The sequence below is a fragment of the Vespula vulgaris genome, chromosome 8 (genome assembly GCF_905475345.1).
Source record: "Vespula vulgaris chromosome 8, iyVesVulg1.1, whole genome shotgun sequence".
In the NCBI taxonomy this organism is placed as follows: Eukaryota; Metazoa; Arthropoda; class Insecta; order Hymenoptera; family Vespidae; genus Vespula; species Vespula vulgaris.
This window is the reverse complement of record NC_066593.1, coordinates 3,714,252-3,732,379: the sequence shown is the minus strand read 5'-3', so window position 1 is coordinate 3,732,379 and position 18,128 is coordinate 3,714,252. Positions and strand designations below refer to the sequence as shown.

The 18,128-nt window shown below is 30.3% G+C and overlaps 2 protein-coding genes across 4 annotated transcripts in view; one reads left to right on the top strand and one right to left on the bottom strand.

Moving 5' to 3' along the window:
• Positions 1 to 16,722, bottom strand: part of LOC127065764 (solute carrier family 12 member 4) — a 128,447-nt gene extending 111,725 nt beyond the window's left edge. For 2 of the 3 annotated variants that reach the window (XM_050998565.1, XM_050998575.1), the window contains exons 1-2: positions 16,588 to 16,722; positions 15,737 to 15,941 (exon numbers count right to left, since the gene is read on the bottom strand). Coding sequence is in view for 1 of the 3 variants with exons in the window: in XM_050998575.1 (XP_050854532.1) it covers positions 15,737 to 15,749 (13 nt within the window). In the remaining 2 variants the exon portion in view is untranslated. The remainder of the gene's footprint in view (positions 1 to 15,736; positions 15,942 to 16,587) is intronic. The other variant, XM_050998566.1, reaches the window with a different exon arrangement.
• The window catches only part of LOC127065768 (uncharacterized), an 82,750-nt gene continuing 65,989 nt past the window's right edge, over positions 1,368 to 18,128 (top strand). The window contains exons 1-2 of the mRNA XM_050998597.1: positions 1,368 to 1,534; positions 1,866 to 2,314. The gene's annotated coding sequence lies outside the window, so the exon portion shown is untranslated. The remainder of the gene's footprint in view (positions 1,535 to 1,865; positions 2,315 to 18,128) is intronic.

Genomic DNA, 18,128 nt, shown 5'->3' with positions numbered 1-18,128 from the left:
GCCACTCCCGAATCCTATCTCAATCTTGCTTACCTCGCTATTAAATAGCAACGAAAGTTTCGTATCCAAATGATTGACTATTTTATCGCGTTTATTGAAATTTTTTGCTGTATGTTTGTTTCTTTTGTTCTTTCTTTTCTTTGTAAATATCAACTCGACAATCGATTGTACGGGGACAGGAATTTTGATCGTTTCTTATTTTTCTGTAAATATTTCTTTTTTTTTTTTTTACTTGCTTAGATTTGGTTTCTCTCTCTCTTTTTATTTTTTATTTATTTTTTTTTTTAATGAAACAAGCATTCAAAAAAAAGAAACGTACAAGAAACTGTGTCGAATAAAAGATCGAATTGAATATATTTTGTTTTATAATTGACTCCTATCGTTATTAATTATTAACATTGATAACAGTGATAAGACTCTTAATTAGCAGTAACGCTTTCCAAGATATCTTTTTTCCTACTATTTATTCAGCATTGACAAACATTTTTATTAATAAACGATTATCTTATCAAAATGATGTACCGTTTTTTGTTAATACGGAATTAATATTCATAAAATTTTTTTCCCGAGATGATTGATAAAAATTGTATAATATCAAAGAAAAATATATATACACAAATAAGAGAAACAATTTACTTAACACACGCAAAGATATATGTATATACATATCTATGTGTGAATGTAAAATATATAGCATTTTTTCATTCGCACGTTCAAATTGAAAAAAATGTCTTCGTAACTAGCAAACGGAAATAAAGCCTCGAAAGCGAAACAATTTTGCCCTTAAAAATAACTATCCTCAAACGCAACAACAGATTGATATAATAAAAACCTTTGAAAAACTTTAATTAAAAATTACGAACTGTTGCTTGTCGACCGAACTTTCTATAAAAAAAAAGAAAAAAAGAAAAAAAAAGAAAAAAAAAAGAGAAGTGAAAAAAAGAAAAAGAAAAAATGAGATAAAATGAAATAAAAGAACAACTCAAGAACGATTTGTCGAAGAGAGTACCTGCTATTATTTTCTATCGCCATTTAAAAGAAATCATTACGGAAGGAGAGAGGTAGAGAAAAAAAGAGAGTAAAAAAGAAGGGAATAGAAAGAAGAGAACGTACGAAAGAGATAGGAGTAAGTAAACAAGGAAACAAAAAAAAATAAAGAAAATGAAAAAAGAACAAAAAAAAGAAAAGAAACATCCAATTTAAGATCCTTGCGTCAGTAGTTTCTCACGACAGAGAGCGTAAGGCGGTGCGTAAATTTCTGTGGATGAGAAGAAGCGCGCGTTGTGGGGTACCTGGAAGAGCACGCTTGCGCCGCGAGTTTAAAGAGAGAGGGAGAGAGACAGAGTAAAAGAGAGGGTAGGAGAGAGGGTGCGAGGCCTGGTACGGCCGGGTCGAGGCGATGGGACGCCGACGGCCGTCAGAACGGCGTCGCGACGCGAGCCTTTTGCGTCCGTCGGCCTCTGTACTAGTGCCAGCCTATATATATATAGAAAGAGAAAGAAAGAATAGAACGAAAAATTCAACAAATAAATAAGTAAATAAATAATTAAATATATAAATTAAAAAAAAGTAAATAAATAAATATATACATATAAAAAAAAGGATAAAGACGATCGTAGAAAAAAAGAAGGAAAGAGACAGGAGAAAGAGAAAAAAATTGGAAAAGAATATATATATATATAGAAAGAGAGAGAGAAAGAGTGAGAGAGTGAGAGTGAGAGTGAGAGAGAGAGAGAGAGAGAGAGAGAGAGAGAGAGAGAGAGAGTTAGAAAAAAAGAGAAAGGGAAAGAGTGAGAGTGAGAGAGGGAGATAAAAAAATAATCGCATTCGTATAAACGAATCTATCTTTCTTTCTCTATCTTTAGAATAATCGTCTTCGAGAATTCGTGAAAATTCGCCCATAAGTTTATTCGTTCTCTCTGTCGTGTCATTTTGGAATCGTCGATTTTCGAGAGGTTCGTCCGCTCTCCTACGGGATCTCCCTTCGTCGCGGTTTTTATCGAGTATAAATAACGAAGCAAGGGAAGAAGAAGAGGAAGAAGAAGTAAAAGAAGGAGAAGAAGAAGAAGAGGAAGAAGGAGGAAAAGACGAAGAAGAGAAAGAAGAAAAAAAGGGTTTGTGTAAAAAAGGCGAGTGGGAGTTTTGACAGACTTCATTGGAATCTTTGAAAGTAGATTCGATCTGTGTGATCTCGTCGAGAGAAAGAGAGAGAGACAGAGAGAGAGAGAGAAAAAGAGAGAGAAAAAGAGAGAGAGACAGAGAGAGGAAGAGTGTGTGTGTAAGCGGGAAAGAGCCGACTCAGACGACGTAACAGGTACGTGAAAACAACCCTACTACTACTACTGCTACTACTACTGCTACTACTACCACTACTACTACTACCACTTCTACTACTACTTCTACTACTACTGCTACTATTACTACTATTACTATTACTACTACTATTACTATACGATTACATATTTACACTGTCGTTGTTATTGTCGTTGTCGTTGTCGTTATCGTTGTTGTTGTTGTTGTTGTTGTTATGTCATTATTATTATTATTATAGTTACTACAATTGTTCCTATAATTATTGTGATTTTATCGACTTATCACAAGAACGAAGTAAATTCTCAACACATTAATGTTAATGTTCTGCCTTTTTCCACTTAATACGTTAATCAATCGACGTTTATGGCTTCTCCTTCTCTCGTTATCGTTCTCATGAGAGAACGTGCAACGCGATTAATGGCGAAGCCACTGTGCGACGCCATGGTGCCTTGCTTTTCCGATTCCTTTTTCGTCTTCGAAGAAGGTGAATAAGGATAAGTCGACGTGACACGCGATCCGATCGTATCGACGTGAACGTGAGTGCGATACGAGAAAAAGAAAGATAGAGACAGAGATAGAAAGAGAGAAAGAGAGAGAGAGAGAGAGAGAGAGAGAGAGAGAGAGAGAGAGAGAGAAAGAGAAAGAGAAAGAGAAATACATGTGTTACTCGATGCTTTCCATTTTCTTTTCTTTCTCTCTCTTTCTTTCTTTCTCTTTTTTTCTCTTTTTACTATCGTAATTAAGTGAGATCTTATTTCTTCGAATGAAATTTCTTTCGAATGAAAAAAAAGAGTGATTCATTTTTTACAACGTCAGATAATTTTTTGTTCGTACACTTATAATTTATTTATGTATTTCACTTTCATTTCATTGACAGAAAATTAATTATTCTTGCTTCGTGTGTCAGTCTTTTATGTTTTCTTCGTTCTTTTTCTTTTTTCTCTTTTTTTTTCTATGGGTAATCCTTATCGTTATATATCATTTTTTTTTGTTTTTTTTTTGTTTTTTTTTTTCTAAGGAGATATAAGAAAAAATTCGATCACACATTTTGTAAATTGTCTTTCACGCCGATACATCCCGTTACAAAAATTCAGTCGTCACACTTTATACTCCAATTGTTTCATGCTTTGATGCATGTCATTCTTCTTCTTTTTTTTCTTTTTTTAATAATACTACAACCTTCCCCACATGACTATTAATATAATTTTGGTATAGACACGAACAGAAAAATCCATTAACTTAGTCTGATCGAGTCATCAAATTTGACGTAACAATTAAATATTAACGATTACCTACCATTAGAGGAGTACGAGGGAAAAATCGATGAAAACTGTTTCATACGTTGTTAATTAACTTTCGAGACGTCGCGAAAGTGATAGGACTCCCTTTCGTCATGTAGGACGAAACTCGAAGGTAATATATTGGCCAGCATCCGATATCGATCGATACTATCGGCCAATATCGGTCTAATACTTTCTGCTATATGACACTTGCTATCCACTATATTAAAAGTGAAATTTATTTCCGACCGATGAATATTTTCAAGATCGATATATGTACGTTCGTTCGTTCGTTCTTTCGTTCGTTCGTTCATTCGTTCATTCCTTCGTTCCTTCGTTTGTTGGAAACGACGAGGAATATATACAGATCATAAAAACTCTAACAGAGATTTGGGACAACCCTATCGTTAATATTTACGAATTTCGAAAAATAGAATTCTTTTGAAGTGATCTTGCTATAGATCGAATAATAATACTTGATCGTACGAATCCAATCTATGCATACATTCAAAGATTTTTTATTCGTTTTATTTAAAAGACTTTTTTATTGTTCAATTTATTCTTCTTTTTTTTTTTTTAGTAGTATATCCATAGGATTCACTTAATAAAGTTTATAAATAATACTTTTTTTTCTAAATAAACATATTTACATAAGAGTTGAAATTACAATTACGATATTTTTTGTTTAAATCACGCGTTTTATGCCCGAAATATCTCGTAAATATTAATAAAGAGAATGTTTACTCGAATGTTATATTATACGTATAAAAACATCGTAATAATCGAGTGTATCGGTCATCGATAACCACCGTGGCATTTTATGTTTTAACAAAACCATCACAAGTTTTAATAAATTGTAATAAGTCTAAGAGAGTAAAAATGTGTCTACGTGTGTGTATGCATGCGTGCGTACGTGCATGTGTGAACGAGTAGAGAAACAAAAGAAATTCTTCGGAAAATATCGAGGGATTGGACGATGTACAGAATGTTAATACCACTATCGATGGATTAAAAACGAAAGAAAGGAAAAAAACAAATAAACCAACGAACAAACAAACAAACAAACAAACAAACAAACAAACACAAAAGAAAAAGAATAATAAAACTCGTAGGAAAAGTGAAGAGAAAATTTCCTAAGATAAAAAGAATCTACGCTTATACGTATCGAAATCGAATATGTACATATGGAAATCGATACGTGGTCTATGTTATATCCCTTACGTACGAATATCGCACATTTCTTTTTTTTTCCCTTTCTTGATCCCCGATATAAAATGACAGTCAAATGTAAAAAGAGAAAGAAAATTTACGTACTTTTTTTTAAAAAAAAAAAAGAAGAAAAAACAAAGGAGATAACGCACACAGGCTTTTTATGGATTAGATTTAAACAACGTCAATGTACAAACAAACTCGGGCTCGATTTTTCATAAATGAAATATTATTTTTATCCAACATCGATATGTGTACGTATAAGTATGGTGTTAATAACGATAAATGAGATAATCTAAAAATAATTTCGTTCGATGTCACTTTGATAATGGAAAAATAAATTAGACTCATGGAATATTGAAAATTACGATCGATACAATACATCGTAGCCATTTTATAATTCTTGGTGTACATGTTTGTATGGATGTAAGTGCTATAAGTGTGTATGATAAGTGTATGTGTTATATGCATGTATGTATGTACGTTGGGAAGAATAATAAAAAGGAAAAGAACAAAAAAGGAATAGAGGAAAAAAAAGAAAGAAAAAAAAAAAAGAGATAAAAGAAGATAATCGAACCATCGACGTATTTTAACGCGCGTCACCGTAACAAGAACATGGGAAAAATCGTATTTTTAGATGATGTTAGGTCAGCTTAACTTTTTATCCATGCACGAAACATAATTTAGTATTAGAAATATTAAGGGAAAAATCATCGGTGCTGTTAACGCGATATTAGAAATATAAATCGTTGAAATTATTATAGACATAATATAGATACGTGGTTATCTCAAAGAATTTTACTTATGGTCGTCTTAACAAATTTTTCTATTTCCGTTTCTTTTGTAAAATTTTTCGAATTACGTTTCATTTTTATCGTCACTTTATCTCATCTCTCTCTCTCTCTCTCTCTTTTTTTCTTTTTCTTATGCGGTATTATTCCAAAAAATAAAAAGAATTTATTTTTATTACATCCACTTTTCTTTCTTTCCTTTCCTTTTTTCTTTTCTTCCTTCACCCTCTTCCTTTTCTTTTTCTTGTACTTAAAACTTTGGAACGTAGTGGGATAAAATATTTTTTTTGTTCTTGTTTTCTTTTTTCTTTTTTTCTTTTTTTTTCGATGAAACTTTAAAAAATTGTCGTCGACATTTATTTTCACAAATCATATTATTTTTTCTCCTTATATCTATCGTTTGATATTATTCATAATTTAATTTTTCTTCTCTTTCCTTTTATAGTTACAATTTTTTATATTTACTCTTTCCTAATAAATTCTCTCACTCTTCCTCTCTCTGAAGATTTAAATTAACTCGCCTTTATTTTCTAAAACTCGAACTTTATATGCCACTCTTATTGTCATTTTCTTTCTTATATACCTTTTGATATTATTCACGTAATCTAGTTTTCTTTTTCCTCTCTGTAATGACAAATTTATTCCATGTTTTAACAAATTTTCTCTATCTCTCTCTTTCCCTCTCTTTTCTCTCTCACTCTCTCTCTCTCTGTCTCTCTATACATTCTATTCCTTGTATTAAACTGTTTGTCCCACCTACTCTTTCTCGTGAATGTCGTTAGAAACGGAAAAGAGACGAATACAGGAAATTCTTTGCACGTATCAAGCACACCCTTTTTCCTAGACTATCCTTCCCCTAGTACAAACCTATGGCCGTTTGTACCTTGCTTTTTCTTTCTTTCCTTCTTCCACTTTCGCTTTTTTTCTACTTCTACTACTTTTACTTCTACTTCCTCTTCCTATTTCTCTCATTTTACCTTCTAACGTTGAAGAAAGCAACGGAACTAACGTCCGAAAAATAATTCACCGTACATACAACGTTTCCTTGGTATATAAATTAACGTCGTAAATCAAAACACCAACACTCCCTTAAATTCTTGCGATGAAAAGCACAAAGACGACGATACAAGTATTAACGTTGATCACGAGTTCGAATCGATACGGGGTCAAAGGGGACTAGAAATGTGCGTAGTTTCAACGTCACGTAGCTAGTAACTTTCGACTAATCCATTCGTCCTATTCGTCATCGTTTTCAGCAATGGAAAACGATTTCAGCTTTCGCTTACGTACGCACACTTATACGTATACATAGACACCCACACACACGCAAACATTTACACTTATCAAATCGTATCATAGTTGTGAGACGAATAAAGTAGAGAAGAAGGGAAATGGTTGTGATGGATGAACGCTACGTTTCAACGGGATTTGATTAACGATCATAAAACGTGGGTAGATGCATCTTATAGATTCTAGATTATAATTCTTCAATTTGGTTTTCTCCTATCAAAACAATCATGTTTTCATATTATTCTATGTTCACTTTTTCGAAGACATTATTATTTCTTTTCCCGTGGCATATAAAATTATTGATATAATTTTATCGGCAATTTGATATTACTGTATTTCAGATCTATTCGTTGATTAGAATCGAAAAAGAATTTATACAAAGTAAATCCATCGACAATAGTAATTTAAATCGATTTTTTTTCTCTGCGTTTTTTTTTCCTTTCTCTTTTCTTTTCTCCTCTTCTCTCTTTCACATCTAGGATATTAATATAGAAAATATTGAAAAGTTTATATATAATAGAAATTCCTGATATTTTTAGTATAAAGCAGGAATAGCAAAGTGGATTAGAATAAAGCAACAATTGATACAAACGTGACATTTAAGTACAATAAAAAGAAAAAAACAATTCATCGCGATATCGTATTATTTTCTCCTTATTTTTTCTTTCCTTTTTTCTTTTTCTTTTTTTTTCTTTTTTTCTCATACAGTACAGTTCTACAGAGCGAAACATCTTCTTGGAATATTATCAAAATGTAATATATCGAGAGAGAAAAATTGATCTATTATTAAATTCTATTAAATAAGTTTAATATCAAATATTTGTATAATTTTTTTTGGGGGGGGGAGAGAAATTAGATAATATAATGTCACGAAAAGGAAAGATGAAGATACTATTATTTTACAAATTTCCAGTTATTTTCTCTTATCATATACATATCCGTCAAGTCTTTTAAATGCGATTTACAATATCTACGATGAGGGCTTCGAAATTTATACACACGCCCATACTACCTATATCATTCTACTTGCCTACAGGAATAATGTGATATATTGCAGTACTTGAATCTAAAGTATAGCAGGAGACAAACGATACCTAAGATTTAGTGTGAAAGAGAGAGAGAGAGAGAGAGAGAGAGAGAGAGAGAGAGAGAGAGAGAGAGAGAGAGAGAGAGAGAGAGAGAGAGAGAGAGAGAGAGAGAGAGAGAGAGAGAGAGAGGAAAAAGAGAAGCTGCTCTCGATTGCTGGCTACACTTTCCATCTTGCTACGAAATTTCTCTTTAAGAATAAACGAGAACACGGTGGAGATGTTAGAATGAAGAATTTAACGACAAAAGTTATCGAAGTCGATGAAATTAAAATGGGACGACTACTGTGAGATGTAAAAAAAAAAAGAAAAGGCAAAAAAAAAGAAAAAAAAAAGAAAATGACAGAGAAAAGAAGAAGATGGAAGATCATAATTTCTTTTCGTTTTTTTTTCTCTTTTTTCTTTTACTTTTTAATAATCCTTTCTCCAAAGAAAAAGATCTTTATCTTAGATCTATTATTTATCTTCTATTACGTTGCTTCGAACGTTCATAGATATCTCTTCTTTTTATTTTAATTCTCTTTTTTTTCTTTTCCTCCTCCGCAATATCATTATCATAAATTTATAATTATTGATTATTAGTGTATGTCTGAATATTAATCTTTCGTTGAAATGGGTAAGTACATAAATTGTGCTTACACAAATTTCACAAGATAAAGTTCATTTCTAAAGATACGAAAAAAGATACAAAGAAAAGAAAGAAAAAGACATTACATCGTAGAAGATATATATTCTTTTCTCAAGACTAGCGAAAGAGCTTTGAAAATTTTATTAAAAATAACAGCGAATACGAGTTATCCTACTAGAAATTTTACGTCATAAGAGATTTATTTTTAGGGAAAAAAATGTAAAAAAGAAAGGAAAAATAAAGAAGAAAGAGAGAGAAATAGAAAGAAAGAGAATTAGATTAGATGTATATTTATAGAACATTCCAAATTACTTCCGAGACTTTTCTCTCTCTCTTGAAAGGATAACAAATCGAAATCAAAAAGAAAGATAAGAAAAAATAGAAAAAAAAGAAAAAAAGACTATAAAAAGCAAAAAATCTGAGATGTAGATACTTCTCTCTCTCTTTCTCTCTCTATATATATATATATATATATATGTATGTATGTATATAACTTGGAAACGCCTACACACAAAAAATAAAAACTGAAGAAAGGTGAAAAACCAAGATAAAGGTAAAAGTAATCTAAAAAAGAAAAAAGAAAGAGGAAAAAGAAAAGGAAAAAGATTGAGAAAAAATGAAAGAAAAAAGAAAAAAGAAAAAAGAAAAAAAAAGAAAGTAGAGACCAAGTTAATTCGCTGCTACGAACAACGTCGTTCCACGTGTCATGACATTCTGCAATTTCGTTGGTTCGTTCTCGTATTCGTTATTCCAGACAAATTAAATTCCGTACAAAGCGGCAGTGGCAGGTCTTGGAGAAACCTAAAGAGAAAGAGAAAGAGAGAGAGAAAGAGGAAGAGAGATAGATAGATAGATGGATAGATAGATAGATAGATAGAGATAGAGATATAGTTTCTTAACGGTCTAGGAGGTTCGGTCTAAGAAGAAACAGTTGCTCCATAAATTACTCCATTTTCTTATTCCATAGGGAGAAGCTACGTTATGATATCGTCTACCTAGACACCACTCCTACCCTTAATCTCAACCACAACCTCAACTCCACCCACACAACCAGTTCCTCTTTTCTTATCGTTTCTCTTGAAACCTATGATTCGAGAATATTTCACAGCTTTGAAATGTACGAAGTCGAGCATCCAATGGTCACTCGAGAAACACGAGTCTTGTATTACGATTTATAGTGTAAAACCTGTCATATGGTACTTGTGGTGACGTAGCACATATACGTACATATATATATATATATATATATATATATATATATATATATATATAGAGAGAGAGAGAGAGAGAGAGACAAGAGTTAAAGTAAAGCAGAATATTCTCGTGTTCGTTCGCACTCGACGGTCATACAAATTGAAATGAATTTTCCGAAGAGGAACGAACTTCTCTCTCTCTCTCTCTCTCTCTCTCTCTCTATCTCTCTTTCTGTTTCTGTCATGGTCGTTAATTTACTCGGCCGACGAGCATGGAACATAATTTTCAGCTTCAACGTTACGAAAATAACACCTTGGCGATCAACTTGATATACATCCATATCTATATCCATATCCATATCGATATCTATATCTCCATCCATTTGTATACGCATGTGTACGTGTATTTTTCGATAATCGGACAAGTACATATGTGCACAATCTTATCCGTGGAAAAATGTTTGCAAGAATCATATTATAATGTAAATATTGGAATTCCATCGTATATGGAAACTTATATTTTCGAAGGTGTTGCGCCGTGAAAATGTCGAAGGAGAAAAAGGTCAAAGCTATTTTTCGATAATAAGAAAAGTTCCCTCCCCTTATCCCACCTCCATTGAAAAGAAAGAAAAAGAGAAGAAAAAAAATGCGAACACAAATAAATATTTTATTTTGAGCAGGGACGAAAACTCAAAGAGACAACCACCCTCTCTCATTTATTTACGTTCGATGAGAAGGAAAGAGAGAGAGAGAGAAAGAGAGAAAGAGAGAAAGAGAGAGAGAGAGAGAGAGAGAGAGAGAGAGAGAGAGAGAAAGAAAGAAATAAAGAGAGAGAGAGAGAAAGAAAGAAATAAAGAGAGAGAGAGAGAGAGAGAAGTAGATTAAAATATTTCCGTTTATAATTAATCCCATATAAATATAGAAATATCGATGAATGAAAATAGAATTTAACGATTGTTGACGGCCCATTGATAATTTATTGTGAACATAGCGCATGTTCATTTTAAAATCCTCCATAAATACCTATAGCAATTATCTTACACATAATAATTGCATTTAGTATGTCGCCTACATCGTCGAACGTCATCCAAATAGAAAGCTAGCTACGTATATACTATTAAATCGACGTAATATAACGTTTCATCTATTAAACGTTCATATGTGTGATATATATACACACACACACACATATATATATATCTATAATAAGAATTTAACATAGTCGTCGTTCATAATACGCTTTCCCTACGTAAAGTGTCTTTCCGTCATTATTATCGTAACTACGTCGACGCCCTAATGCATACATTTCTGCATAATTTATGTTTTTAGATACGACGCAAATCTTTCAAAAATAACTTGTTTTTATTATAGAATGGAATGGAAAAAATTTTGTTTTCGGAGAGAAGAATTACATATTATTTTATATAATTATTCAGTATATATATATATATTTTTTTGAACGTTCAAAAGAGAATGTAGACGAAATTAAAAATTTTAGATGATTATATAAAATGATAAAAAATATTTCGTTAATATCTAACAGAATATTTCATTATTTTATATAGTTTGTTGTATATTTATAGTATACCCTATATCGTGTAACTATGGTATATCTATATCAAATTTTCATAATATATGGTATATAAATATTTGATAGATAAGATATTATGCCAATACATAATATATATATATATATATATATATATATATATATATATATTCATAGTTATTTGTAATAACATCGTATATATAAAATAATTGTATAATAATAACTGATCGGAGTGAAAGATACGAAAGAAGAACATGATATAAAAAAAAATTATATAACACGCATATGTGTAAGATATTTACTTATATGTTCCCATGTAACTTTCACAAAACGTGTATTCTACGTTGAAGAGTTTCTATAATTTTCTTCCATCTTATTTTCTATCATTATTGCGATCATTAGAACGATTTTGAAAGATTCGATCGAGCTGTACTATACTATTACCTTCGTAAACCTTCACTGATGCACATTTTAGTCGGTGTGTACTCGATGAGGCAACCGTTGTTACAACGGTTCACTTCACTTTACCATCACTATCGTTATTCTACAATATATATATATATTTATATGGTGGTACTATACACGATTAAGCTTGGAGATTACTGTAAACCAGCACGTTTCGCTAATGAGGATCCTACAGATTCGTGCGAATTGCACATAACTCTAACGATTTCACTTTCTTGTGAACTCCTATCGAATGGACTCGTGTAAGAGTATAAAAATGAACATTTTCTGGTTAAACGAAATTAGGGATACGATAATATGATCATCTTCTTAATGATCTAGTCCTTTACGATAGATCTTAACTTATATTAAAATTTGCATGGATTTATATTACTATAATAAATACGGTCACTTTAATTTTATAGGCAATGTCATATGAATATGTAACTAAGTGTATTAAAATTTTTTTTTAATTTTCAAGGATATATATATATTTTTTTTTTGATACAATTAAATAACAATGAAGATATTTTCGTCCTGAAAAAATTTCTAAAGCAAAAACAGAAATTAAATACTACGCATTAAAGAAGTTAACTGATTCTATTTTAATAATCTTGTAAACGGTAACGGTTAGAAAAAAAGAAAAAAGAAAAGAAAAAGAGAAGGAATGAAAATACTATTCCTTTGAATGTAACTCGTAAAAGTTATACTATACATACTTTCCTTTCTACCCGATTAAAAACAACTTTGAATGCGCTAACAAACTAGTACGCTCGTTTTCAACGTGCTTCTAAAAACTCTCTCTCTCTCTCTCTCTCTTTCTCTCTTTCTCTCACCCACTCTTTCCTTTTGTCGGCGAACTTCATAGAAATAACTACAATACTGTACATTTCGTTATCACGGCCATCGTTCAGTCCTACGTGACGTTAAAACGTGACGATCATTACGAATCGTTCGCAAAAGAAACTAAATCAAAAAAAAAAAAGAAGAGAGAGAAAAAAGAAATAATCGACGAACAAGTAAATATAAAAAGAATAAAAAAAAAAGAAATAAAGAAAAAAAAACTATATGCGAATGCAGATTTATCATCGTACGATCGAACGTTCGATCGTATAAAATAAATATTTAACGAGTTTCTACAGGTAAATGTTCTATCGACGAAAAAATATTATATATTTACGGGAAAAACTAGTTGCTATGTATCTACTACTGTCAACTCTGTTGAGATATATGTTATGACATCATGTTGTATTCCCTATGGACATTAGTAAGATATCCCAACGTGTTCGCATAAAAATAAGAACTTCACGGAATCTCGTTACTCTTGCAAATGGAATTCGTTTCTGAGAAATGCGTTAACCGCTTACACACTCGTACATTCAATATTACACATATGGTAACATATAAATCTATTTTGACATTTGTATGTGTGCCTCGTGTACATTATTCGTTTATATATTGCAATTAATTTTTCTTTTACGAATTGTGAAAGATTTGTATTATAATTCTGTTTGATTTTTTTTTCTAAATATATAATTTTTATTTATTAACGTTATCAAGATTTTTTGATATAATAATAACTATGCAGTAATTAACTATACAGTATAAAAATGGTAAATACATCGGTATGTATTGATTATATTATGTTTATTCTTGCAATCGAATTTATTTATATTACGTTCCAATACCTATAAGAAATTTATTTGATTAATAAATTATTTATTTGTAACATATATATATATATATATATATGCAAATACACATATATAACATGATAAATTAATAGTAATAATAATGATGATGATAATAACAATGATAGTAATTGGAAAGTAAAATCATAATTAAACATTTTTGTTTCAATAATAATTAATAATACTAATTATTATATATTATATACATATACTTAAAATATTTAATGAGATCTAGATTTTAAACTCGGAAAATTACATAACGACACATGAAATGTTCTGCACGATGTTCTTTTAATAATGCTTTCATAAACAAACTTTGATGAAACATTCTAATGACTTTCACGACCCGACCTACATCGTCGAATTATTATTTAAATATTTAAACCAACAGTTCCCTGTGTTTACGTTATCTATTGCTAATGCGTCAAGAATAGAGAGTTTCGTATATGTTAGAATAGTGAATTAAACGTGAACAAAATTAATAACAATAATGACAGCTAACATTTACTACTTTTTTTTTATTTTTATGTCATTAAACGATTTTATACGGTATTATCGAAGTTGCTTTTTTATTATATTGAATTAAAGAAATTTGGCATGTTACATTGATTTTATCACAAATAATATTACGAGTTACGAGCAAAGAAAATTTTGTCAAACGTTTAAATTTGTTATACGTACTACTTTGTTAAATTCGTTTAAAAGTATTCATTCATATCAATAATCAATATTAAAAAAAAATTATTGTTTTTTAATTTTCATTAATAATAATAATTATATTTATATACTATACATAATAAATGTAAATTTGTATTTTTAAATGATATATTTATGATTATATATCAATGATATTACGACAATCCTTTTTTTCTACTTTTAATATAAATACATAATCTATTTAAAATTTATTATCTGACCTAATTAAAAAAGAAATATATATATATATATATTCCGTAATCTCTCTTTTCTCTTCGAATTACTCTCTCCTTCATCACGTATCTAGCTTTGAACAAGTTACGAACAAGTTTCTTGACGATTTTGCACCAGAGAGAGAGAGAGAGAGAGAGAGAGAGAGGGAGAGGAGTCGTTGATTTCATATTCGTATTTTCGTCCATCGGAAATTCTCTGCTAAATCTACGAAAGTTACTACTATTCCCTCAATTGTTCCATATCTCTTACATATACATTAGTTTCTCCAAGTACTTATAAATTTTCCTACGTGTAACGTTTCGTGAATATTTTCACATAATTTCGATCTCAAGATATATGTGTATTTCGATGTTACGAATTGAACTTAAACAGTATTATAAATTTATAAATTAAATTTTTTTATTGCTCTTATAAAAATCCTAAAGTAACCAGCAAAAAGATTTTAACGTATTACGAGTTAAGATTTTTGTCGTATTACGAGTATTTCGATTCTTTGATATAAAATAATATTGAAACAATGAAGTGAAAATTTGCATTTGTGAACGTTGATTGATTGATACTTCGTACTATAATTTTTTTTCTCTTCTTATTTTTTCTTTTTTTTTTTTTAAGTTCAGTATTCGACGTTACACATGAAGGTTGAAAAGGTACGATGAAAAAGAAAAAGAAAAAAAAGGTAGAATTTGCTTTTTCCATATAAAAATTTTAAAAAGTAAGTAAAAAGAGAGAAAATTTGCAGTGGTGGATTGGTCAATATACTATAATTATATATAGATATTCGATACAATACGTAAAAGTTGAAAATACGATAGGTAGAATTCCCTTCGTTGATAAAATAAAAATCTTGAAATAAATCGATAATTTGTAATGATAAACGTTAGTTCGAACTATATTAATAATTACGTTAATATCGACTTTCGATATTACATATAAAATCTTCAAGTACGAATAAAAGAATAAAATTGAACGTGTGAACATATATGTATTATAAAAAATTATGGTATATAAAGGCGAAACGAATTTATATAAACGAACATTGTTATATCGAATGCTTATAGCTCTATTGATATTACCCGATCAGAATCGCACGATTTCTTTTATGTTTCGAAATGAACGTTCTATGACGAACGATACGTTATTATATCAATCGTTGAAGTTAGAAAAAATGAGGGTAACATTCCCCATTTCCTCGATAACTCTTATATACATACGTATACGTATACGTATATGTAACATATATATATACGCGTTAAATATACCCATATAGATATTTATCGTGACAATAAATTTTCGGTGATAACCAACAGAAATGATTAATTTAATATATACGTACTTACACGGTTCATGAAGATAAGATAACTGGGTCCGGTATCAGGTAGACGAGTGTATCAGTTCAAAAGTCACCCTTAATGTAAGAGAGAGGGATTGGATGATGAACGGGGGTATGAAAGAAGTAAAAAAGTTCGTACTGTCCTTATACACTTTTATGCCAAGCAACTTCGCCCTTTGCCTCCATACATAGTTGATTCTTCGAAAGCCTGCAGGATAGAAAAAAGAAGAAATAAAAAAGAAAAAGAAAAAGAAGAAGAAAAAAAAAAGAAAAAGAAAAAAAAAGGAACAAGTTAAGAAGAGAAGAGTGCTACGATGTTTTCACAAGAAAACGAGGATAAGCATCTCATTCACAGTCGTGTTCAAGTATATCGCATGTATGTGGGAGAATAAGAGAAATAGGACGATATGTATGTATATATATATATATATATATATATATATATATATATATATATATATATATATAGTGAGAGAATGATATATATAGAGATGTGTGAAAACTAGGTAAAAATACATGAAAAGAGAAAGAAAATAAGATAGTAGACGAATAAAGTGGAAAAGAAAGAGAGAGAGGGAGAGAGGGAAGAGACAGAACTATATAAAACGAAATAACTAAAAGAAACTTTATCCACGTAATTTATAATTGTAATATCCTCTCGACGATCTTAATGTTAGGGGATAAGAATTTCTAGAAAGTAAGAAAATTATTCAACACTTGAGACTGGAATAATATCGGTGTATCTAGGGGGGGGGGGGGAGAGGAAGAAAGAAAGAGAGAGAGAGAGAGAGAATTTTCAAGTTTTTAGACAAATAAAAGTTTCCGGGACTGAAGAAAAATATGATGATACATACCTATTATATATTGTCGGTTTTAAAACAATGTAATAAAGCACAGATGCGACACCATTATGGTAGACTTGAGAAAATTTTGAAATTATGATCGCGTGGAGAACAAAGATTTTTACGACCGACTTCTCTCACCTTTCGATTTCAACTGAAATATGTATGGAGATATAAATTGCGGCGTTACGCGTTTGTCTACGTACGTATGTATGTATGTTTATATGTATACGTATTTCCTAGAAGAAATCTCAAATTGACTACGTATATATTCTCTATACATATCGATGTGTATATTCAATAATAAACAAGGACGATGTTATACATTGTATTTAAAATGAAAAAATCAAAACATCCCTCGTGTTTGAATTATATCGTAAGCATTATACGATAACGTAAATATATATCCAAATACACACGTACGTACGTACGTAAATATGTCCTTCCTCTTCAAATTTAACATTGTAAACTCTTGACTAAACGATATTACTCGATTGCTTGAAATTTCTTTCCAATCGTGCAATTGATCAATCATTTCTATCGTTACTACGAATAGGTATAGGTATACCTAGATAGATACATACATATGTATATGTATATATCTATCTATATATGTATATATATATATACCTATACGTAAGCAAAGTTTGATCGACTTTTAAGCGAGTTTTGATTGGCCCATTTCAATGTACTATCACTAATAAATTAACCCTCATCAAATCTGAAGATGACTAATATCCTATGGTATAAATACATACGTTCGTTATAGTGTTTCTTTATCGAATAAATTATTAATCATATTTTTATCTTAGATTATTAATTTTTTCTTTTCTTTTTTTTTATATATATAAATATATAAGCTTATTCTCATCGTCATACGACGATTCTTTCGAAAAAATGATTTCCATTGGAAATCAATGCGATGTGTGATCAAGATGAAATTGAACGATAACTCTTTGGAAGAGAAAACGATGTATGTGATCTTTCGATTTACCATCCCATCCATCGCTCTTATTCGCTCATCCATTGAATTTATCTATCACCCCACCCACCCCCTTCCCCTACTCCTCTACTATTCTTTGTCAAAGTTACAAAGTTTGTTACTTTCGTGACTTCCTGGCGTTGAAATATCCATTTTAAACAGTACTGATTGTCTCGCGATTTTCTAAAAGATTGTAATAGATTACCATCGCATATTACATGTTCGAGCTACACGATACTTCATACTTTTATTTAAATAGAAAATGAAATTCGATTAATTTTCAACGATCGAAAAGAAAAATTTGTGCGTTATAAATAATTCAAAACGATTCTAGCGTGTATGTGTGTATGTATAATATGCATGTTAATATGTATATGTGTATTGCATGTTTTTTATCTCGAGAATTTATTATAATCGTGATGCATTATGCACAAAATGGAGTATGTTTTTCTTCTTTTTCTTGTTTTATTTATTTGTTTTTTTGTGATTACTCGCAATATTATAATCGAGCACGAGTTACACCGTTTAGGTATACGATCGAGTTATCAATTTTATATAAATCTTTTTTCTA